The sequence below is a fragment of the Macrotis lagotis genome, chromosome 2, assembly GCF_037893015.1.
Source record: "Macrotis lagotis isolate mMagLag1 chromosome 2, bilby.v1.9.chrom.fasta, whole genome shotgun sequence".
Lineage (NCBI taxonomy): Eukaryota > Metazoa > Chordata > Mammalia > Peramelemorphia > Peramelidae > Macrotis > Macrotis lagotis.
The window spans coordinates 8,373,601-8,397,167 of NC_133659.1; the positions used below are offsets into that span (position 1 = coordinate 8,373,601).

At 43.9% G+C, this 23,567-nt stretch overlaps 1 protein-coding gene across 2 annotated transcripts in view; it reads left to right on the forward strand.

Annotated features, from left to right (window-relative positions):
- LRRC40 (leucine rich repeat containing 40) overlaps window positions 1-23,058 on the forward strand; it is a 41,267-nt gene extending 18,209 nt beyond the window's left edge. The window contains exons 10-15 of one of the 2 annotated variants that reach the window (XM_074221196.1): window positions 6,332-6,440; window positions 9,309-9,416; window positions 12,713-12,823; window positions 14,138-14,215; window positions 17,939-18,124; window positions 21,618-23,058. In XM_074221196.1, coding sequence (XP_074077297.1) covers window positions 6,332-6,440; window positions 9,309-9,416; window positions 12,713-12,823; window positions 14,138-14,215; window positions 17,939-18,124; window positions 21,618-21,723 — 698 coding nt within the window. In that variant the 3' untranslated portion in view covers window positions 21,724-23,058. The remainder of the gene's footprint in view (window positions 1-6,331; window positions 6,441-9,308; window positions 9,417-12,712; window positions 12,824-14,137; window positions 14,216-17,938; window positions 18,125-21,617) is intronic. The other variant, XM_074221197.1, reaches the window with a different exon arrangement.
- The last annotated feature ends 509 nt before the right edge of the window (window positions 23,059-23,567 follow it).

Consider the following 23,567-nt stretch of genomic DNA (forward strand, 5'->3'; position numbering starts at 1 on the left):
CTGGCATTAATAATTAAATAATAATTAATAATAAAGTATTCAGTACTACTTTAATAAAACCCTTAGATTCGACCAAGGTATTGTAGTTTTTAAGCAATATTATGTCCTACAAAGTGCAAAAAAATTCCCTAGCATACATTCTCAGCCTGGTAGGGGAGATGAGACTTGTAAGCCAACCTGGCTTTCTGTGGAGTTGTGGTCTTTTCCCCCAGCCCCCCCCCCCCCCACTTGTAGGGGAAGTTTCCAGAGGTCCTTCCCCTCCCCTGGCCTCAATTCCTCCTCCTCCTTGCTGAGGCAGTTTCTAAGATCTCTTCCAGCCCTCAGATTCTATGAATTATTAAGTAAAGACTATAATTCGACTAGTTATTTTACTTTTTGGGCTAGAGGCCAGCAATGTAGAACTGGGATATTATCTCAAAACTGTGAGCTGTTTAACTGCATCAAGAATCATTTTAGATTTGAGCTGTGTATTTATTTATAGCCATCTCTAGTTATCCTTTCTTTGGAGTGGAGGAAAGAAAATGTAATATTGTTCAAACCGATGTAACCCAGGGCTGAATTGTTCCATTCCCCTCTGACAAGGGCAAACTTCCTTTCTTTTTACCCTTTTGAAGTCCGATTAAGCTGCCAGGCTATTTGTAAGACAGTAAGCAAGTTTGTTATTCACCTTTTTGCTTTGAAGACACTCAGAATGCCTGAAGAAAATCTTTTTAAAAAATATCAATGAGATTATGACTTGTTTTACATGCCACCAACATTATTTACAGTTTTATGAATAAGTAGCCTCCCTTTTAGGTGGGGTGTATTTTTAAATGGGCCGTTTTGCAATTTGCCGTTCTTTAAAGCTGTTATCCTTTTCATATCACAAGAGTTTATAGTATTTTTATAAGAAAGGGTCATATTTTTTCCTTCCTCCATTTTTTCCTGTTCATTTTCCAGAAAGAACTTCATATCATCTTGAATATTTTTCATAGCAATTTTTTTAGTTACAATCAGAAAGAAATTTAGTTGTAAGAGTAATTGGTTGTTCTCCATTTTCTCCTATAAAGTAAATTGTGGAAATAATTGTATTGGACATTTCTTCACAATGCTTCCTGTACAGCATTCCTTGTACTTCATCTAAGTAGAAGAAATAGCAAAATACAAATGAATCGGATCTAAAGCCCCAGCTTGGCCATATAGTAGAATGTGCCAGAATGGGAAATCAGTCAGGAAGAGTTCCAATTTTGACAGTGCCTTTTAACTAGAAGTATGACCTGGAGAAAGGCCAGTCACCTCTCCAACTCCCAATTCTTCATCTCTAAAATGAGAGGAGTATTTAAAATTTTAAGAATCACACACTCCTTCTTTCCCAGGAACCTAGCACAAGAGGTGTAATAAGGTTCCTGGGAAATGAAGAGTGTGATTCTTTGTGCTTTCACAACTCAACTCTGTCAGCTTTTCTGCCCCCTCTTCTTCTGCTCTCATTGTTCAGCCCTTTGCAGTCTGACTTCCAGTCTTCTCATGTCACAGAACCTGCTTCTTCCCCAGTTAGCAACTATCTCTTTGGTGCCCAGTCCAGGGCCTTGGCACAGGTCTCAGCCTTCTTGACCTCCCTGCAGCACTGGCCCAGTGGGACCCCCCTTCTCCTCCTGGATACTCTCACTTCTCTGAGGTTTTGGGACTCTTCTCTCCCTGCTTGTCCATCTGTTTATCCATAGCATCCCGCAGTTGATGTGGCTGCATCAGCTCCCTGAATTTCTTCTCTCTCTGGGGGTTCAGCCTCATCTCTTCTAAGCTCTAGTTCTTTCCTCGTGAATTTCCAGTTGGCCTTTTGTTGGCTTTTTTGAACTGGGTATTCCATAACCATTTTAATCTCAACATATCCAAAACAATTCATTCTCTTCCCCCCCAACCCTTCCAATCAGCCAGGTTCAGGGGCTCCTAGAGAGATTTGTAACTCTCTGGCCCCCATAGCCAATCACTTGTCAAGTTTGTCAATTCTTCCTTCACAAAATCACTTCAATTTATAATCTTATAAGAACACACTATTTTAAGCCCTCCTCATCTTGAACCTACACTGTTGTTATAACCTCTTAACTGATCTCTCTTCCTCAAATTTAACTTTCCCAGTCTATTTTCTGCAAAGTCACCTCAGCAATTTTCCAAAACACAGGTCTGACAACATTACTGTTTGACTGACTAAGCTACATTTTTCCCTTCTTACCCTCTAGAGTTAAATATAAACTCATTTCGACATGTAAAGCCCAGCATAAAAAAATGATTCCTAACCTATATTTACACTTAATTTTACTTTAACTCCCCTCTCTGTACTCTGTAATTTAGTCCTAGAGGCTTTCTTGCTCTTTCTTACATTTTAGCTATCTGTGGCCCTCTTCTGGTCAGGATTTTTTATCAGCAACTGTAGTGAAGACAGCAGTGACTTGGGCGACCAAATTTTTAAGTGATAAAGAACCTGGTAGGAATGGTTAAACATTGTATTATAGTTGTGACCCAGGAATATTTCATCATTCTATAATGATGAGTGGAAACTACTAAGGTAGATTTTAATAGAGACTGTTAAGTTCTGTGCTTCAGCAAACCAGTTTTTTCCATTCTGAGGAATGTAGTGAGGCAGCAATTAAATGTGGAGAAATCTCAAGGATTTGGGTAGATTGCAAGCTACTAGGAGTAAATGATGTCTTGAGGCAATCAAAAATGAGTGTGCTCAGTAATGCAAGAAGTTGGAACTTTACTTTGCCCAAATGAGACACTTAGAGAATAGTGTCCAGTTTTTCATGTCCCATTTTAGAGAGAACATTGGCAAACTGTAATATTTTGCAAAAAAGGCAAGCAAATGGAACTAAGGGACTTGGAAACCATGTGGAAAAACATTGACGTCTAACCATTAGAACAAAAGATTTGGTGGGGGAGGAACATGATTGCAATTTTCAGATATTTGAAAAACCATGAGGAAAAGACCTACATTTTCTTTTATGTGACCTGCAAAGGCAAAGATAGGACAGGTGGCTTCAGTTTTCAAGGAGCTACATTTTCATTCCACATGGCACAACACTTCTCCCTGATGAAACCTAACCAAAACCAGAAGTGACTTGGGATAATGAGTTCCCAGTTCTGGAGATCTTCCTGCAGAGACTGACTGGTCTTTTGTTGAAGAATCTTAGAGTCTTTGGATGACCATCTAGAAGGGTTGGCTTAAGAGATCATTAGGAGGATTCCTGCTTCAGATAGTGGGGAATGGATTGGATTTACCTCCAAGAGGATAGGATTCTCATTTCTAAGGACAAAAGTCAGATATTGTTCTCAGCTCCCTCTGGAGCTTTACTCTTTATTCTTTGTCTTTCCCATTTTGTTAGTTTCTTCTTTCTCTTTTTTCCTCCACTTTTTTCTTTTTTTGATAAGGATAGAAATATACAAAGAAAAACCCAAAACAGTCTGCACCTTCAAGAAGCTTTCAGTCTCATGGGATAGACAGCACAGGTAGGAAGGAAAGGGACCAGAGTCATCAAGGTGTGATGAAGGCCTACAGGCAGACAGGGTAGGCTCAGAACAGGTGGGACTTAGAATTCATGTTTTCAAATGATGAGTTTCTGGACATCATGAAATCCAGGGCAGCAGTCAGGTGGGAAAGGAGGAGACAAATCCCCTGGGTATCCTCAATTACAGGGTCTGGGAGGAGACCCTAGGAATAGGGAGGATGAGGAGGTTGAGTTTCAGAGTTGATGGGATCTTGGAAAATGATGAATTTCTAGAGTTCATGAATTCGAGGAGAAGGGGGGGCTGGGTGGGTAATTTTAAAATTTGATTAACTTCCATTATCAAATTGGAAATTTATTGTCCCAGAAAAATCACATATAAGAAAAAATTGAAAACTTCATGAAAAAAGAGGTAAATGTCATTTAGCTCCATGGTATATGAGGCTTTGAAATAAGCTCACATGTAGAAGTAGTGCTCTCCATCTTATGAATATTCTCTTCATAGGCCTGAGCAACATGTATTTCTACTCCTTCTAGCATCTAGCTTCAGTTTATCATCTTCTCTTATTTTCATTTTTCTACCATCTTCACACAGTTTGGATTGTGACTGCTTTTCAGATCACAGACTATACTTTTGGGATGTTCGGATTCATGACCACTTCTCTTCTGTGTGACTATTTAGACTCCCATAAAGTGTCATTAATGATTACATTAATGATTACTTAGACATATCCCAATTTACATAATTTCATACTGGATAGTTTCCCCTTGTAAAGATTTACCTTACTTGATTTGTTAAAAATGTGCATTTATGTCTTGGAGGAGGAGTGGCAAGAATTCCCTTTACATCTCTTTGGGAGTTTTCAACTTTCAAGTCCCTTTTTATTTTCTTGTATTTACTTTAAAGCACCAACCACAGTAGAACTTTATTAAAATGATCTTTAATCTACTGGAGATTTCATTTTTTTTGATCACCTTCCAATCACATCTGCCTTGTCCCTATCATCTTTGCTGTTTGAGTTAGAAAATTGAATTGGCAAAAACTGAAAATTCTGATTCATTATCGAGTGATCATTTTTCCTTTATGGTCTGTTTTCAGAACATAAGTTAAATGTGTAAAGGTGCTGACCATGTTAAATTTATCCCAGAAATTTTTCATTAAAAGATGCCTAAAAGAAGCCTTAGGCTTCAAAAATAAACCATATCTCTTCCCCATAAACACTAAAACTCACAAGGTTTTTCTCATCAAAAAACACTTTAGGAAAAGCTTATCTGCAAGAACGCTCATTAATTTTGGTAGGCTAATTTATATTCCTAGTTCCTGTACAGAACTTGAAACCTGATTGGTGGACACTCATTGGGGGGGGGGGGTGTTAAGGAGTCTTCACCTCCTTCCACTAAGAATATACCTTGATTTCGAAGGTCAGCCACCTCCAGAGGAATCTCTCCATCTAGACCACCCTCTCTGAGTGATTTTCTCCTTCATGAGCTGGGTCACCTTGAATTCTGATGGAGGGTTCATTTCCTCCCAGCGATGGAGAACCTTTTTTCTGCTAAGGGCAATTTGGGTATTTATAACATCATTCATGCTATATTTGGTCAAATATTTAATTCACTCCTGAAAAGCTGGTAGATTTATTGAATTTTGAGGTCCTGCCTGTGGTTGCCTTGGTGACCCCAGACCAATATGACCTCTGGGCTGGAGGTTCCCCACCCCTGCTCTAAGCAAAAGTTAAGGTCTCCTGTGGGGTCTTTGCCCAAGATGAAAGAATTGGTTTCCTTGAGGCCTGGGACTGTCTCATTGGTCAGTCATGACCTTCAGAGACTGACCTTCTGTAGGGGCTGGGCCCTAAATGAGAAGGTAAGAGGAGAAAAGCCTGGATCCCAATTTACTATTTTTTTATTTTCATTTATTTAAGGCAATGGGGTTAAGTGACTTGCCCAGGGTCACACAACTAGTCAATTATTAAGTGTCTGATGATTTGGACTTAGGTCCTCCTGACCCCAGGACCAGTGCTCTATCCACTGTAGCTGCCCCTACTATTTGGTTATTAATGCAATATAACAAAAATTTCTTTTTACTGCTTCAAACTGCAAGAAAGTCACTCATCCAGAATGAAATGTAGGCTGTTAAGACACTTCAAAGGCTCTTTAGTGCAACCCTCTCATTTTACAACTGGGGAAACTGAGGACTGGGGGAGAAATGGAATCTCTTGCCCAAAGTCCCTTTGCTTGGAAGGGGCACATGTTGGATTGGAACCCTGGTCGCCTGACTGAGCCCAGCTCTTCTCCCCATGTCATCCTCCCCCCTGATGTTCATGTTCAGTCTATAATTCAGCTCCACGATGGTCTTCTCATTGGATGCTCCCATTGGTTGGCAATCCGTGGCATTACCCCTCTTCTAAGTTGTTCACGTGGGCACTCATTCTCTTTCAGACCCTCATTGCACTCTCTGCCATCACTAGGGACCTCTTGAGTTCCAGACCCCTCCTCTCCTCTTTAATCATGTGGTGACCCAGTCCCTGGATTCAGTTCTGCTTGAACTCAGGCTCATCATTCACTACCCTTTGGACATCTTAACCTGAGGACCCCAAGGATGGGTCCCCTTCTTCTCTATTCAGATAACATCACTTTTCTGGCCTCCAGATCCCTGGTGCTGCTCACTCTGACCCCCTCTCTCCCAGCACATGGATTTTGTTCTCAGATGTTTCTGAGGCCTTCTTGATAAAGCATATAAATTACGGGCTCTTCCTGGGGGTGTAGCTCTATTATGTGTGAGTAGTCATGCTTTTTTTAAGCCATTTAGTTTATTTCTCTCTAGTCATGTGCCTTTGTGACTTTTTTCCCCTCCCCAGATGATCCAGTCAATCACAGTGATCCACCCATGGAGACAGCCATGACTCTGCCAAGCCAGGCCATAGTCAACATGCACTCCATGAGATCATTGAAGCTGTTAGACTACAGGTATGGAGCCGGTAACAGTTGTGTTATGGTTGCTTTTGAATACTGAATGGAATTTTTATGTAGAGTGAAGGCCGGAGCTTACGGGCCTCCTTGGATAGATTCCAAGAGATCATTGAGGCAGAGAGCAGAACACTCAAGTCAGAAAACATGTTCTTTGAACCGGGAAATGTTCCCAAATTTATTTTTTCTTAATTTGTTGAATAATAGAAAAAAATCTGTTAGGAAGAGCCAATGTGGCACTGTGGCACACCCCCTGGATTCTGAGCCAGAAGAGCTGGACTCACATCCACCCCCAGTAGGTGTGCCTTGAGTGTTCTTGGCCAGCCTCCCCCTTTGTGAATTTAGAAGGGATGATTTTGAGCACCTCTTCCACTTGTGAATCTTGGGCTTTGTGAATCGGAATTCTTTGAATGAAATTTGCTGTTTACAAGAACACTATTCAGGAGTAACCCATCCTAGAAAAGGACTTGGAAATATATGACTGTAAGGTGTTTTCTTTTGAGATTGTCACCATGAACAACCAACCTGAAGTGTAGTAACAAAGATACTGTGGTTCTCTAGTGATTTAGATATTGCTTTTTGATATACCCCAGCATTTCACAGTTGCAAGGGGCTCCACAGAGACTTGCAGAAGCGTGTTTCTCCAGCTTGTACCTGAAGGTTCCGGTAGGGGGAGGTTCTGGCCCACTTTCCTTAAGCATGGTTCTCATCAATCAGGCATGACCATTTTCCTCTAAACAACTACTGCCAATTATTTTGACACAAATATTAGAAAAGACTAATCCATACAAAGCATGAATGGAAAAAATCAGCCTTTAGGACCAGAAAACCTAGGTTCAGATCCCAATCCTTACCCTTTGTGTCCATACAACTTTGGCAGGTCCTCTGGCTTCCCTGCACCCTATCTCTTCCTCTTTAAAAGAAGGGGGTGGCCCTGGATTCTGGGCACTGGGAGGCCTCTAGCCTGTCTCTTGTTGTCTGGTCTGATCCTGGCCAGACAGCCAGGCCTCTCCAGAGAAGCCATTTATTCTTTACCTGTTCTGTACTCCCTGAACAGCCCTTCTCATCAAAATTGTTGGCTTCCTGAGAGACTTAGCCAGCAGTGAAGGAGGGCCTTGTGTAGATGAAGACCTCGTAGACCAGAGAGATCTCCTTGGTGAATTAGTAAAGCATGTCTCTGTGTATATATGCTATTTGATACAGCTGCTGTATCTATTTTATATGTTTATTTGCAACTAAGTCTTTTGTGAGTTTAATGTGCTACAGGACGGGGGTGGAGGGGTGGGAGAGTGGAACCCTGGAGCAGAGGTAGAAGGCCCAGCAGCTAAGAGTTTACCCAGGACTCTCACTTTTGTCAGTCAACCAAAAAACATTTATGAGATCCCTACTGTATGCTCATTTGGGGCTACAAAAAGAAGCACCAGCCAGTCCCTACCCTCAAGCTGGCCGGCTCATTCTGTTCTTGTCCTATTCTGACCTCGCCCATTCCTATACTTTATATCCACTTATTTCTTAAGAACCTCCTCTAATAAGAGCAACATGTCTTCCATCTTGGCCATCATAATTCTCAAAAGCCAACCTAGGGAGTTCAGGAGGGTCTGTGACCCAGGGAGCAGAGAAGTCTGCCCAGGTCCCTCAAGTAGCAAAATAAGCATTGTCATTATGAGGAAGGCTGAGCTGAAGTTAGGCATCAACAGGTAGAAATTTATGGACATATTTCAATACTTTGTTCAACAATAGCCTGTTTTTTGGTTTTTTTTTTTTTGTAACCCACAGTCAGAACCCATCTTGAGCTCCCTCCCTTGGACTTTTCAGAGGAGTTGTAGCCAGGCGGATGACCAGTGTCTCTAGGCTTGGTCTGGACAGCAGACAAAGTCTGCCAGTGAGCTTTAGCCTTTCTAGCTGGATGTGGGACTCATTAAGGTAGACAGAGCCCAGGATCCTCTAGTTTGTCTTTCCAGAGTCTTCCCTTCTCTAATTCCCCTTGGTTAGGACCTTCGCTCTCAGACCTCACACATCCTTTTTTTTTTCCTTTTTGCACTTTTCCTGCCTTCTTGGGTATTGCAATAATCTGGGTATATCCCCTTCCTCTAATTATGGCAGAGGCTATCCGATCTCTTAGAATGGCACTCTCTGGATACAGTAGTCACATGATAAAGATTACTACAACAAACTTCATTGAAGCACCTTTTCTGTGAAAGACACAGCTAGGGTTGGGGGGGTTGTAAAGACAAAAATGAACGTCTCCTCAAAGAGCTTACCCCTTCAGCGAGGTGAAGGGGTGCAAAGTTTCTAGAAGTGAGTAATGTTAAAGTATTATATAGAGCAACAATGTAACTTTGAGGGGGGGAAAGATGGATTTTGGGGAGGGAGCAGTCCAAAGCTGGACTTTGGAAGTTTGGAGGAAGTTGGGGCTTTGGGAGCACTGCATCAGGGCAAAGGAAACAATAGGAGCCAAAGGTACTTCTCCTTGGACTTCTTTTACTCACTGGTGGATTCCCTCCTACTCTGGAAAATCCAGTCAGAAGACCCCCTTTTCCAGAAAGCCCTCTCAGAACTTCCTGGTCAACGTGACCTCAGGAAGCCCTTGTCTATACCTCAGGAAGCCCTTGTCTGTTTGCTCCTCTTCACTGCCTTTAGCAGATGCTCTTCTTTTGTATTCCTTCTCTGTGGATGGTTGCCCTTTCCCTTCTCCTTGATCAGCCCCAGGAGGACAGGCATTCCCCTAGGAGAGCACCTTCCCAGGGCACTCCCTGCGGGGGCCAGGCCCTCCACTGGCTATTGATCCTGACTGAACAAGAGTGGCCAAGAGAGGCTTGGCACCTGACAGGTGCTTATTTACCAAAATGATTTTGCTTTGTCTTTTAGTGAGAAGCAGACAGCTCTGATTCCTGATGAAGTCTTCGATGCTGTAGGGAGCAATGTGATTACTACTGTCAACTTCAGTAAGAATCAACTAAATGAAATCCCAAAGAGGTAGGTCTGGGCTCCCAAGGCCGTTACTCTGGGGTCTGTCCACGGACGGATAGGAACATGTCCTGAATTGGGGGCCCAGATGATCACTTCTCATCCTCTCTGAAGTTCCACTCACTTTGGACTTGGCTTTGTATTTGCCACACTTAGCCATTAGCCAACAAAAAGGAGAGTTGACCCAATACTGTTGCCTGACTGACTTGAAGGCTCGCTTTCATCTTTTTTCAGGGTAAGTTGACTTAGCTGTTAGCAAGTACGGCCTCAGAGATAGAAACAAGTGCATTTCATGAGACTTAAGGGGCCTCAGAGAAGCCCTTAACTTGTTACTCATTTTACTTTTAAAATGTATATCACAATTATTAATTAAATGCTTTACCTTCTTTTCTAAGCAACGCAGTATTAGAAGAGAGGTTCAAGGAATTAGCCAATGTCAGTCCATGGTCAGTGATGGACAATATTAATATTCAGTTCTGTAAAATTTCAAATAAGTTTCACCCTGGAGAGAGTTTATCTTAACAGTAGGGGATCCATAGAATTCCAAGAAAATTCCTCTTTTCCTGATTTCCCACAAAACATAGTTTTCCACACCCTCTGAAGTACTCAGTAATATTTTATTGGTGATAGACATATAATTGGGCCAATTGTGTGCCAGGACAGTGGCATGGGTATACTATCTGATTGCCAATGGCAGCCCAGTTCCTGTGTTTAGAGAACTGAGGAGAAGTGAAGCATGTTCTGGTTTGCCTCCCATTTCTATTCAAAGGGCACTTGGACTGGCGCTCTTTTGGGTTCTAGGTTTTTAATCAATAAACATTGATTAAAGTACATACTGTGTGGCCAGGCATCGACTGAGCTCTGAGGATACAAAAGGTGGCAAGAGTTTACCATCTAATGGAGAAGAAAAATGCAAACAAATAGAACAAAGCAAGCTCTATTTGGGATAAATGGGAAATGATTAACAGAGGGAAGGTTCTGCAATCAAATTTTGTTTGGTTTTTGGTTTTTGCAAGGCAATGGGGTTAAGTGGCTTGCCCAAGGTCACACAGCTAGGTAATTATTAAGCATCTGAGGCCGAATTTGGATTCAGGTCCTCCCTGATTCCAGGGCTGGTGCTCTATCTACTGTGCCACCTAGCTGCCCCCAAGGTTCTGGAATTAAAAGAATTTGAGGAGGACTTTGTATGAAAAGTAAGATTTTAATTGGGAGGGACTTTAAGGAAGCCAGGGAATTCAGTACTCCTGGAATAGAGGAGGGAGAACCTTCCAGACTTGGGGAATGTTAGAGCTAAGAGGTAAAGGATCTTGTTCACTGTCATTGAATGTGGGATGGGTGATAAGGTGTGAGAAGCCTGGAAAGGCAGGAGGGGGCTGACTTGGGAAAGGCCTGAAATGTCCAACAGAGCATTATGTAGTTGTTCCTTGAGGCAATAGGGAATTAATTGGAATTTACTGGGTAGGGAGAGGGACCTGGTTGGACCTGGAGGATGGACTGGAGAGTAGCCAGAGTCTGCCTATAAGGACCCAAGATTTGTAGACGGGCAGATTCTGGGATCACTGTGCCAGTTGGGTGGGAGGGAGACGGGTATGATAGCAAAGAAAAAGGGGCCCATACCAACTGGGTTGGTTAAGTATAGATTTATTGGAGAAGTTTCCTCATGAGCCTGGTCACATGAGGCCTGAATAGTGAAGCCCACACCACCCTGAGAAACTACACAGACAGTACCAGGGACAGCCCAGGGGTATGGGCAAATTTTCTTATGGGATAGTTGGAGGGTCTTTTGCTGTTTCCATTCATTCAGTGTAGTGTACATTAAGTGTCATCCCAGGTAATACTCTCATACTACAGTTCCAACTGTAAGAGTCAGTGATGGTGTTGGGGGTAGGAGAGGGGTGTGTTGAGAGGTGTCAAGGGAAAAACTATAGGCCTCAGGACCATGTTGGATTTGGAAGGTGAGAGATAGTGAAGAGACCAGGATGACTCATGGCCTAGGGGTCTCAGAGACCATCTCATTCCTCCTATCCTTTTCCTGGCACAATGGTCACAGGAAGTATGATGAAGTCCAGGTTCACCCAGACTGCCTCAAGTCTCCCCATCTGCCCCATCCCCCATTAAGTCACTGAAATGTTTTCCTTAAATGCAGTTCACGCCACCCTCTACTCAGTAAACTCAGGAGCCCCTTAGTATCTCTAAGACCAAGTATAAAATGTTCTATTTGGCATTCCAAGCCCTTCATTCCCAGTCTAATTTTACCTCCCTTCCCTAACAAGATCCCATGATCTGTCCCAGAAATATATGGGATTAAATGAAAGTATAATGCAACTTTTTAAAAAAGTGAAATGCAGGAGTTGAATCGATTTGGACTTTTTCCTCAGCTCCTTGCTCTCTGTAGTGTTTCTTCAGATTAGGCCCTGTGGGCAGCCAGGTGGCACTGGGCTGGACCTGGAGTTAGGAAAACTCCCCTTACTGAGTTTAAATCCAGTCCCAGATGCTTACTGGCTATGTGACCTTGAGCAAATCCTTATACCCTCTTTGCCTCAATTTCCTCATCTGTAAAATGAGCTGGAAAGAGAAATAGCAAACACTCCATTATCTTTGTCAAGAAAACCCCAAATGGGGCCCCAGAGAACTGGACACACCAAATAACAAAATAGCTCTTGAGGATACAAAAGGAGTCTAATGGGAGGAGACAATACATAAAGGGAAACTGAGAACTGAGAGTTGGGTGGGGCCATGATGGTCCTGGAACTGAAGCCAAACTGGGCTGCTGATGGAAAAGTTCCAAGAATTCTGAGTCCTCTCTAAAGGGAGACTTTGGGAGGAAGACATTGTTGATTTCCCTTCCATGCTTCCAGTTAGAGGGGGAGAGGCCGCTGTCAGAGCTGAGGTGTTGCGTGTCCACAGCTAAGCCAGCCAGTCTGGGTATTGATGAGATCTGGGGGGTCCCCCCCCCCCGGGTCTAAACGGAGTTACTGTTACTAGATGGAGACTCAGCTGTAAAGTCTATTTAAATTTTTTAAAAGGCTAAATCATTATATTAGCTTGCAAAATTTCTAGATTTAGGAGTCATTGGGGGAGCTGATGGAGACCCTTGGTGGCATGGCTAAATTCAGACCCACATTAGCCTGATGCCAAGCCCACACTCTCTCCACCCACACTTGGTTCTTTTAAGTCTAGCATAACATTTTTGTATTGGGGGGAAATTATGAATTATTGAAATATTTGCCAGAAGTCACTTAGCCAAAATGAATCTTAAGTGAAATCCAGCAGGATAGGAGGATTTAAAAGGCCTTTTGTTTCAGGCTGGTGGACCTGAAGGAAGCTGTCTGCGATGTCAACCTCAGCTTTAACAAGCTCCCCAGTCTTTCTGCAGAATTGTGTATGCTTCAAAAACTGACCCATCTGGATCTCCGGTAGGTTCTGATGGGGTCGCACTCAGGCCTGCCCAGAGAACTCGACCTGCTTTCCTTTTGTATGCACGTTTTCCAAATATTGAAACTAATCTCTGAATTGTGGCTAGACAGGCACTTTGATAGGCCTTTAAGAGGGGCACTTTGTTCACTAACGTACATTCAACATTGAGGCCCTCGTGCAGCCCAGAGAAGGACGTGAGCTTCTTACTAAAAGAAACTCAAGCAATGAGAGCCCCATTGGGCTCATTTCCTGTCAATGCAGGTGTTTCCCTTAGAGAAAGCTTGTTTGTGGGAGTAAACAACTCGGAGGAGTCAGGGATTTATATTGAGAAAGGATATTTACTTGCCAAAAGAGGACCATGTTCTTTAGGGACAGCCACAGTGAAGATTATTTATGGGAAGCTTTTAGGCAGCCAGTGTGTACTCAGGGCCCTGCAGGGGAGGTTCGGGAGGCAGCGGCAGTGACTTCCTTCCTTGTTCCTCCATGCTCCATGGGGTTGGTGGGGCAGCTTGCTTTGGCTTGTCTCTGAATTAGCAGACTACTTTTTAGATGCAGGAAGAGACAGGAGGAGAAAGGTGAGGAGGAACCATAGACCATGGAAGGGGCCAACAGGAGATATGTATTCATCTTCCATGGGCCACCCTTATTATTGACCACATCCTAGATGAAAAGGTGGAGGGCGTTTCTGTCAAGGGGCCAGAATCCTTTTCCTGGTGTGTGGACCTGTTTTCAAAACATAGAAATGGGAAGCTCCTCTCCACAGATGATTAGAGATGGTCAGTAGAAAGCAATTCCCCATCCCCACCAGTAGCCGTAGGCCTGGACTGTGACCCCACCCCAGTACACTCGACAGAATTATTCCTTTGTGAATGGGATACTTTCTGTACAGCAAGGTTTCCCACACTGAGATGAACTTTCTCACTCCTCAGCACTTGCCACTGTGTCCCTCACAAATTCCTTCCCTGATTGACTGGGCCATCGGAGGACATCTGGGCAGGTGGACTAAGTAATCTTGGCAGTGACCTAGGCAGGAATGGGGCTGGGGCTGAGTAGGACAGAGAGTCTCCCTGGTCTCTTCCCCTTTCTGAGCCCCCATTTGTGGCTGAGATGAAGGAACACAAGGGCCAGGTGTGTCCCACCTGGTTACTGGCTGCCCTACCTGAGGATCAGGCTGCCCAAGAGACCACCTCATGGCTTGGCCAGTTCATGGGCAGGATTTTTCTGTTGAAATTGTTTAAGCTGTAAACAAAGGAAATCTCTCTCCCCCCTTTGTGTTCTCTGTCCTTTCCCCTACCACTGTCTCTTCCCCACAGAAATAATCTTTTGTCCTCTTTGCCTGAAGAGATGGAAGCTTTGGTGAAGCTGCAAATGATCAATCTTTCCTTTAATAGGTGAGTGTTCTGGCTGTTCTAGCAGAGGAGGGTCCAGGTTCTTCTGACCCTCCATTGAGGGAGCATCTGTGGGAGGCCTTTGTTTCCTCACAGAGGCATGCTGGGTGTAGGGGGCACATATGGGGCGGATCAGAGACACCCAGCCAGAAAGTGTCAGGGCCACCACTTGAACCCAGGGTTTGGTTTCAAATCCAATTATCTTCTCTTGAAGCAGCAGGGGGTGCCTCACTCGGTGACCTTGGGGAAATCATTTCATCCACGTTCCTCAGTTTCCTCAACTGTAAGGTTGGGGTCCTCTTGCACCTATCTGACCAGGTTGTTGGAGGATGACATGAGGTAGCATCTGACAAGAACCTAGCACAGTCCTGGGCAGGTATTTGCTGCTTTGGAAACGCCCCTTCGTTGGCCTCTCTGAATCTGTGATGCGTAGTCATGGCTGATGGCCAGCCAGGCTTTGTTCAGTGCTTTTCACACTCATGTAGATCAAGTTTCTTCTTATGTTTCAGCACTGTTTGAGAGCGCCTGTCAGAAAGGCACTTCGGGTTCATATCAAAAGGCACATTTTTATTCCTTTTGTGTGGTTATTGTTCTCATCTAGAAAGTACAAAGCCCTTCAGATTTAAAGAAAAAGATTCAGAAATTTCAACATGACCCATATTCTTCATAATCTCTTTTTAAAAAATGCCATTATTGACCACAGTCTGTCATCATTCTATAGATAGGGGGCCAAGGACCAATATTCCCACCCCTCCACAGCACTCTCTTGGGGTCCTGGTCCTTGGCGATACCGTGCTGGCCCCCTTCTGGGGCTGCCCTTTCTGAAGACTAAAGGTTTAAGAGTGATGGAGGAGTAGGAGGCAGTCAGCTACCAGCTTACACCAGGGTGCTCGTCTTAAGTACTAAGTCATCGGGAAGATCATCCTCCAAGCGAAGACCAGGCAGGGCCGGGCCGGGCCCCACAGAGGTTGTTAACCTGTGGTTGGGTTTTTGGTTCCCAGCTCCCCCTTGTCTTTCAGCCTGATTTTCCATCTCTCTTTCTCTCTTCCTGTCTGTTCTTCCCATCTTGACCCCATTCCCCTGCCTCTCTCTTAACATTATCTCTTTTAGCGAATCAGAACCTGGAGCTATTGCATATTTTCTATATTGTATTGAATACTTGTGATTTTCCTTGCAGCAGTACTGCATGTTCCCAGTCCCCCAGGGCCAAAATCTTTTTTAGTTGTCTCTAATAGAGCTTCTCAGTTCTTCAGTATCTAATTTATATCATGTATTGAATTCCCAGTAGTTCTCATCTGAGGCATAGATTAACCAGTTTCTCCTCATTGCCAGTCTCTTCCTCTTATAATCTCATAAATACCCTTTTTCTGTTTTTGAGTCCTTTGGTTTGATTAGCGTGAGGCGTTCCTGTTTGCCACTTGCACCCATGCAGATTGGGAGACAACTGGGCTATTGGTCACATTGCCTCAAGCCCTGAGAGCCTGGGTGATTTCCCATAGTTGGTGCAGCCAGTGTTTATCCTGATTCCTGTGTTTATTTTTTGTTTTTTGGGGGGTTAAGTGGCTTGCCCAAGGCAGCTAGGTAATTAAGTGTCTAAGACCAGATTTGAACTCAGGCACTCCTGACTTCAGGGTTGGTGGTCTATCCACTGCGCCACCTAGCCTCCCCCAGTGTTTATCCTGGATGGGATCAGTATCTGGGCCTTCCATGACCCACCAGTGCTCTCAGGTAGCACTGAAGGCCTGTGCGATCTGTTTCCAACTTGCTTTTCTTCTTTTCTCTCCTGCCATCCTTTTAGTGAATACTCTCTTTTAGATAGATCCTGGTCTCCAATCAACCCACTCCTATCTAATAAGCTATATAGCCAGTGACAGGTCTGCCTGGGGTCTTGGAAGTGATTGGCCCAGAGCTGGGCCCTGAAGTGTAGCTGGGAGCCAGAGGAGAGAGGGCGAGACAGAGAAAGAAGGATCACAGGAGCCTAGCTCCCCTCCTCCCTCCGTGACCTGTCTCCAGACCCCAGGAATCTCTCATTCTATAACACTTGTGTCCCTCAGACTTAGCTGATGCACCTTCATTTTACATTGTTATTTCTATTTACTTTTCTGTATCAGTAATGGAGACATAGAAGGGCATTCGATTTGTAGACAAAAGGCACAGTGCCAGGCCTTGCCACCCAGGTGGTGTGAACAAGTCATTCTCCCAGAGAGGCAGACTGGGCTAAATGAGCTCTGAGATTGCCTCTGGCTCCCCCACATTTCTGTGACCGTTGGATAATATAGGTTGTGCTGCTGGCTAGTGCAGTAGGGGTTGCAAAGCATTTTGGGATGAATGAGTGAACAGAAAAAAAAGTCTTTTCCTACACCTGATGTTGTGTCAAATGCAACTGTCCCATAGTAGTCTGGGAGATGGCACCTGCATTCTAGTTGCCTCTGATTCCTTAACTGTAAAATAGGGGTGATGGGACCCTGACCTACCATTTCTTCTTTCTCTCCCTCCCTCTGCTCCTTGGTGTCTTGACATTGCCTAGCACCATAGAGATACAAATGGTTCATGGTAATTACTTGTTAATTGTTTGTTAATTGAATAATAAGGGGAGACAGGCCCTGGGAAAAGAGAAAATAGTCCCCTTGATGCATCCTGTAAACCCCTTCTCAGAATGATATTTTTAAATAATCTTAATAATTCAGGACAGTAGTAGTCAAATGTTAATAAAAATGAAACGTAATCTTCCCCCCCCCCCCACTCAAGTTCACAGACCCCTGAAGTCTCTCCAGGAGGGTCATGGACCCCAGGTTCAGAATCCCAGAGTCCTCTGTCTGGAGAGCCCCAGGGATGGTGTGTTGGTGCATGTTCAGCAATGCACTGGCCAATTCCAGAAGCAGTGCTAGTGTGGATCGGATTCTTCTGTCCTGAATTAAGCTGTAGGGGAGCAGTGGGCACCTCTGTCAGTACCTGATACCCACTTTGCTCTGCTTCCTCTCAAGGTTCACCCACTGCCCCTCTGCTCTCCCCTTCCTCTCTAGCTTCTTTTGCTGGTTATTCATCCGGCTCCTGCCCATGCACTGGGTCTCCTCCATGCCCACCCTGGAGCAGGCTGTCTTTAACTTAAGAGTCTGTGAATTTGGGTTTTTAAAGGGTTTGACAACTGGATTTCCAAAGGGTTGGTAGCATTTGTAATTCAACAGGGTTGGTAGTGTTTGTAATCTGTAGGGCCCACAACACAGAAGAGGTTCAGAAGCCCTGGGGTCTTCCCTCTTTCTTGTTGATCTCATCAGCTGGTGGCTCCCCTTTGAGGTTCCTGTCCCTTCTGTGCCCCTTCCCTTAGAGCACACACCCCTTGAGGGTGGGGGGCCCTTTTTGCTTTGTCTTTGTATGCCCAGATCCTCCCACTGTTCTTTTTTTTGTTTGTTTTTTTGTATTTTTAGGTTTTTACAAGGCAAATGGGGTTAAGTGGCTTGCCCAAGGCCACACAGCTAGGTAATTATTAATCGTCTGAGGTCATTTGAACTCCAGACCCTGTGCTCTATCCACTGACACCTAGCCACCCCTCCTCCCACTGTCCTTAATGTAATAAATACTAAAAAAAAAAGTTAGTTTTATTAAACAGACATAAAAGTGCTTTGGAAAGAAAGGGGTTTTAAGTTTATAGATGATGGTTTTTTTTCATTTAACTATCTTAAGAATTTGTTTTGGCCTCTGGAACTACTAAATTGAGTTTCTTCACAGATTTAAAACCTTCCCCAGCATTCTGTATCGCCTTCAGAGTCTTGAAACCATCCTCCTCAGTAACAACCAGGTTGGCTCTCTGGACCCCCTGCAGCTAAAGCAGATGGGCAAGCTGGCCACTTTGGACCTTCAGAACAATGACCTCCTTCACATCCCCCCTGAGCTGGGCAACTGTGTGAGTCTAAGGTGAGATCCGTGTTGTACTGGGCCCTCTGGTTTGCTTTTTTTTTTTTTTTGAGCTGCTTTCTTGCCTGAGGTGAGGTGGAGGAGGAGGGGCATCCCCGAGAGCAGCATTTGGGGCCAGGGTTCTCCCAGTAAATTGCATTAGAGGCTTGTGCCTACAGGCTAACCACAGCCATTTGCCCCCCCCACACACACACACACTAATTTTTAGAAACAACAAAAATGATTCTCAAGGATTAGGGCATTAATTAGAGTTTCAAAGGCCAGAGATCAAAATAAAACTGTTAGTCCTTGTGAAAGAAGATGTCTGGCCAGAAAAGCTGTAGCACCTCTTCAGGCTCCGCTGGAGGCTGGCTCCCTCCCTGCAGAGCACCCTTAGCCAAGGCCTGTCTGTTGTAGTAGGCAAGGCTAAACTCCCCTTTTATTTTTATTCTAGGGCAGCCGGGGGCACCACAGTGCCCAGTATGCCAGACCCAGGGAGGAAGTGCTAGGTTCAAATCCATCATCAATCATTGGGTCTGATCCTGGGTCAGGGGCATTCTTTGCCTCAGTCTCCTCATCTGTAAAATGGGGCTAATAGCAGCCCCTCCCTCCCAGGGTGGTTGTGAGAATCAGATGAAGCCAATCATTGTCAGAGCCGTGCTGGCCTGGTTATTCTCTTTGCTTTTCTTGTTCTTCCTCTGGTGACCCTATGAGTTTTCATTCTTGTAAGCCCCGTGCTTGTCAGTAGCAAGAGGAATCCTAGCCTCGTGGTTCTGAGATGCACAGAGCACATCAGTGTCTTCTGAGAGGCCCCTCTCTGGGGCTATGATATTCTACCGGATGAAGCCTTGGGTCAGGCTTGGTCTCAAAATAACAACAGGCTGGTTTTCTGTTTCTTAATGGTGGAGAGGCACTATCATTTTGACTTTGCAGGAGGAATTGAAAGAGCAGGATTGCGTTGTAGCCTTTTTCTCTCTTTTCCCACTGTGGGAGGTAGGGTAGAGATGAAGGAAAGAGGCTGGTTGGGTTCACTCTGGGGGGGCATCAGGGGCTGCCTGGATACCATACCATCTTTGTCCCCCTTCCACAATTGGGGACCCAGGTGTCCCCAAAGGGTTGGACTGAAGGTGGGCTCCTTGGATTTTGCCACTACAGTTCAGACTGAATGCCTGGTTAAAAGTTTATCCATCGGACCTCCTGAGAATTGCTAGGCACAGTTTGACTTGTTCGTCCCCCTCACAGCCCTCTCAGAGGCGGGGACCCATAGAGACATCTGTAAGCTCATGGATGAAGGGGGTGGTTGTTGCTTTAGCCCAGCCCTACAGTAAATAAATAGAACATGTCTGTTTAAGAAAATTCCTATAAGAGAAAAAATTTGGCCAGAGGGCTTTTCAAAGGGAACAGGTTCAAATGCCTTATTTTCTTTTGCAAATTATCTGTTTATTCACTCCCTAAATTAATTTTTCCAAAACTAAGTTGATTAAAAGAAAGGTCTGGAATGAAATGATTTCCCCACTGAATAATCCTGACTCTTCTAAATTACTGTCTGACCTGTCTGCCAGCTTGGCTCCCTCCTTTCATGCACTTTCCACATGTGTGCAGTTCCTGGTTAATGATCCTTTGTTGTTTCTTACTGCACCTCATTTAAAACAACAATCCTGTTAAAACAAACTAGGGAAGGGCATCAGAGCCACCTTCTCCATTTCTGGCCCAGTGGTGAGTATGCCTTGCTGCCCCAGGTGAAGAGTGGGGGAGTGGGTGATGGCAAAGAAGATGCCCCTCTGAAGAGTGACCTGATTGATCTTTGGCTCCTCCTCTTCATGGTCTGTTCTCCACACAGATCCTGTGCCAAGCCAGGTCCTGCCCCCCAGGAGTTTACAGTCTCACCTGTAGAAATAGAACCAGCCCTGGATCAGGGAGCCTCTGCCCTTTGCCTTCCTCCCTTATGATGTGCTCCTCCCTTTCCCAGAACCATCCCAGGCTCTGACAATGATTTATTCTCTCTTCATTAAAACTTCTGATCTCTGTACGTCCTAGGATAGGCCCTCCCTCCCTCTGGGTCTCCTGGTTTTTCCCAGTCATGGGTGAAGTCTTCAGCAGCTGAAGCTTGAGGCGGAGGTGAGAGGAGAAGTGCTAAGCCAGCCTGCTCTCCCAGATCTCCCAGGGTCATCTGGGCCCTGAGCCCTTGCCCTGATTAGCACAGCTGTCCACGCAGCATTTTTGACTGGGCCAGAAGCATGTTTGCGCCCCCCCCCCCCCCCCAGTCATAGCCCTCTGTGGGCAGGGCAGGGTTCTACTGCCTGTTCCTGCTTAGACTCTATGGTTCTTGCCTCTCCCTTAGAGTAACAAGTGGAAGGAACCCTAAGAGGTTCTTTGGTCCAACCTCTCATCCTGACACCCTCCCAGGGGCTCCAAGCTAAGAGTAGAACCCTAGCAGAATGATCTGAATAGTAAGGAAATCTGAACATTTTAATAACTGACCTGAAACCTAATGAGTTCACATTGTGAGGATCTGTCCCTCCTCCCCCGCAGCAGCTTGGCTGGCACCAGGTCTCAAATTAATTGACTCCTGTCTGGAGGAGGCCCAGTTCTTGGAGGCTGCACCGTGGCTGGGGTCTGTGACTGTACTGATTGCAATTTGTGTCGGCTTTGCCCCTTCCCCATACCCTCAGGTGGTTCTAGACAGTTTGAGGTATCTGATCCATAAAGTACACACATCTTTGAAGCAGGATGCAGTTCATTTTGGGGAAGACCAGAGGACCCTGACATTCTCCCCTTAACCCTATCTTCAAGAAGATGGTAACAGCTGATCCTGGGTCTACCCCTGTGAGAACTTGAATGGGTCACTGGACACGGAATGAGGGCTTAGATGCTCTCTGAGCATTCTCTCCGTCCTCAACAAGATAAAACTATGAAAATCAGGGAGTCAGTGGAAAACTTGGACTTCATAGAGAAAAGTTTCCATGATCTACTTGGCGTAACACATCTTTAACAACATAAGGAAGAGGCAGGAGCAGTATGTATATGGAATGGTGGGGATGTGTGCGGACAGTGAAGGGGGAGGCAAACATGATCTTAGTTTATCCTAAACTATTAAAAACAAGTGGCTGTAGAGACCCAGGCCCCCGGTCAGTCCAGATTTGGGGCTTGAGATTGTGCCTATCAGTCAGGCACCTAGGACAAGGACTAATCTAGTCAGATTTTGGTCAGACGGGGCAGCTAGGTGGCACAGTGCACAAAGCACCGGCCCTGGAGTCAGGAGTACCTGGGTTCAAATCCCATCTCAAACACTTAATAATTACCTAGCTGTGTGGCCTTGAGCAAGTCACTTAACCCCATTTGCCTTGCAAGAACCTAAAAAAAAAAAAGATTTTGGTCACATGTCCTGTTTCAAAATGGAGGCCCGAGGGGAGAGGGAGAGAAACATTTTATTTCTAAAGCATTTGATAAAGGTTTTGGAGAGTGAAACTCATCTCATCGAAGGTAAACAATCCCTGGTTTCTCTCCTTTCTAGGACCCTTCTGCTGGAGGGAAATCCATTCCGAATTCCTCGAGCAGCCATTTTAGCTAAAGGAACAGATGCTGTTCTGGAGTATTTAAGAGACCGAATTCCTACTTAACTGGAGTTGCGTGCTAATGGAGATGCGTGCTTTGAGAGCCAGGGAGTGTTCCCAGGCTTGTCTGAGAGCCAATGTGCTAGTCTTCATCTGATGGTTTTTTCAAACTCTTATCTGTTATTGCTGTGATTTTTCTGGGGCACAAAACAAATGGTCTTACAATCTTATTACCACTAAATAGCATTTTTACATTGAAAACCATGTGTGACAACTTTATAGGAATTATTATAGTCTCCTTGTGTGTTTATATATTCATTTCAAGAGTTTTGAATTTCAAAAAAGATAATAATGGTTTCTATAATTGAAATATTCCTGATTAAAGTTGTTCTTTTTTTTTAATAATGACAGCAATTTTGTAAAAGATGAGTGCTAGATTTTTTTTAACATTTTTGTTTTCATTTGTGTGTGTGTGTGTACATACCTTTATATGGGACTACTTTGTCATCTTTCCTTATAGTATGTGGGGAAAGTTAAAGAAGCATTCATTGATAATACTAAGAATTTGTGATGTCAAGTTTTAAGGACATGCCCCGGGCAGCTCTGAAAGACTGGAGGTTCTAGATGAGTAAACCATTACAACATTGGATTGGGGACAGAGAACCCTACAACAACAGACCTTCAAGAGAAGATTCAATTTGATTTCCATTGTGATTCTATTTGCAGCATTTATTTTCAGGTGCTGAAAATCCATTTTTCCCTATTGTCTATAACTCATTTGGTTTAAAGCATTTGCCGAAGAAGAAACTTGGTATATCCCATAAGGAAAGGGCTATTAGTGAAGCCAGCTTGGCCGTTTTGTTATTTCCTTCTGTCCTCTTACTCCCAAAGTCGCTGTATCATGCCCCCTGAAAATTAAACTGTTTTGGTTGCAGCTCAACAGCTTACTGGTTTTTCTAATCAATTTGCATCCTTCTTTGGTGTTTGGGCACTTCTAGATGGTCTGGGAGTTTATTGTGCACTCTCAGAAACTGGTTGAGAGAGGGTTTGGCTACTGTTGGTGGGCCCTCCTCAATGTGACATCGGTCGTACTGATTCGAGACCCAAACTGGACTAATCCAAATATCTTCTTGCAAAAGAGCTTGATTTAAGGAAGCTTAATTTAAAAAGTAGATTTCATGGGCCATTCAGTCTTCGATACATTCAAAAGAGGATCTTATTTGTATAGATTTCAGAACCTTTTTTTTGAGAAAAAAAACCAATGCAGATTAAAATACTTATTTAAAAATAACGTGTTTTCAAATAAAGGTTACAATTTGTATCTTAGTAAGGGAACAACCCTTACCACCTCTGCTGTCAACTCACGAGTCTATTTTTACATTAAACAAAAGACACTTTACAATAGGGTGAAATTTTATTATTTGTACAATAAAGAGACTTTATGTTATTCAAAACACTTTTTTTTAAATACTGAAAAAGTTGAGTACATCAAAGCCAAAAAAAGGCTCTGCTGTACACTGCACAGCATTGTCTGAGTCCCTGTATTTTGTTATGTACAGAAAGCATCTTCAAAATGCATTATAGTCACAATGTCCACCCTCACCAATTAGTGTCAATACAGAAAGTCAAACTGAAGGATACAACTCGCGTGTGCAAATTACCAAGATCAGGGAGATCACCATATCCGTCAGTTTAAAATTGAGTTTTAAAGGACCTTTTTTTGCACATAAAATGAAGCTGTTCTCAAGTTTAGTATGTTATAACTGCAAAAAAAAAGCATTAAATACATTCACAATCTATGTTAATAAAGTAGTAAATAGTTCATCCAGCTTTATTTACAAGATGGAGTTCAACTGAAAAGTACAGTTTTAATATAGCAATCTGTAACACATACAAAAATGACAAGTATT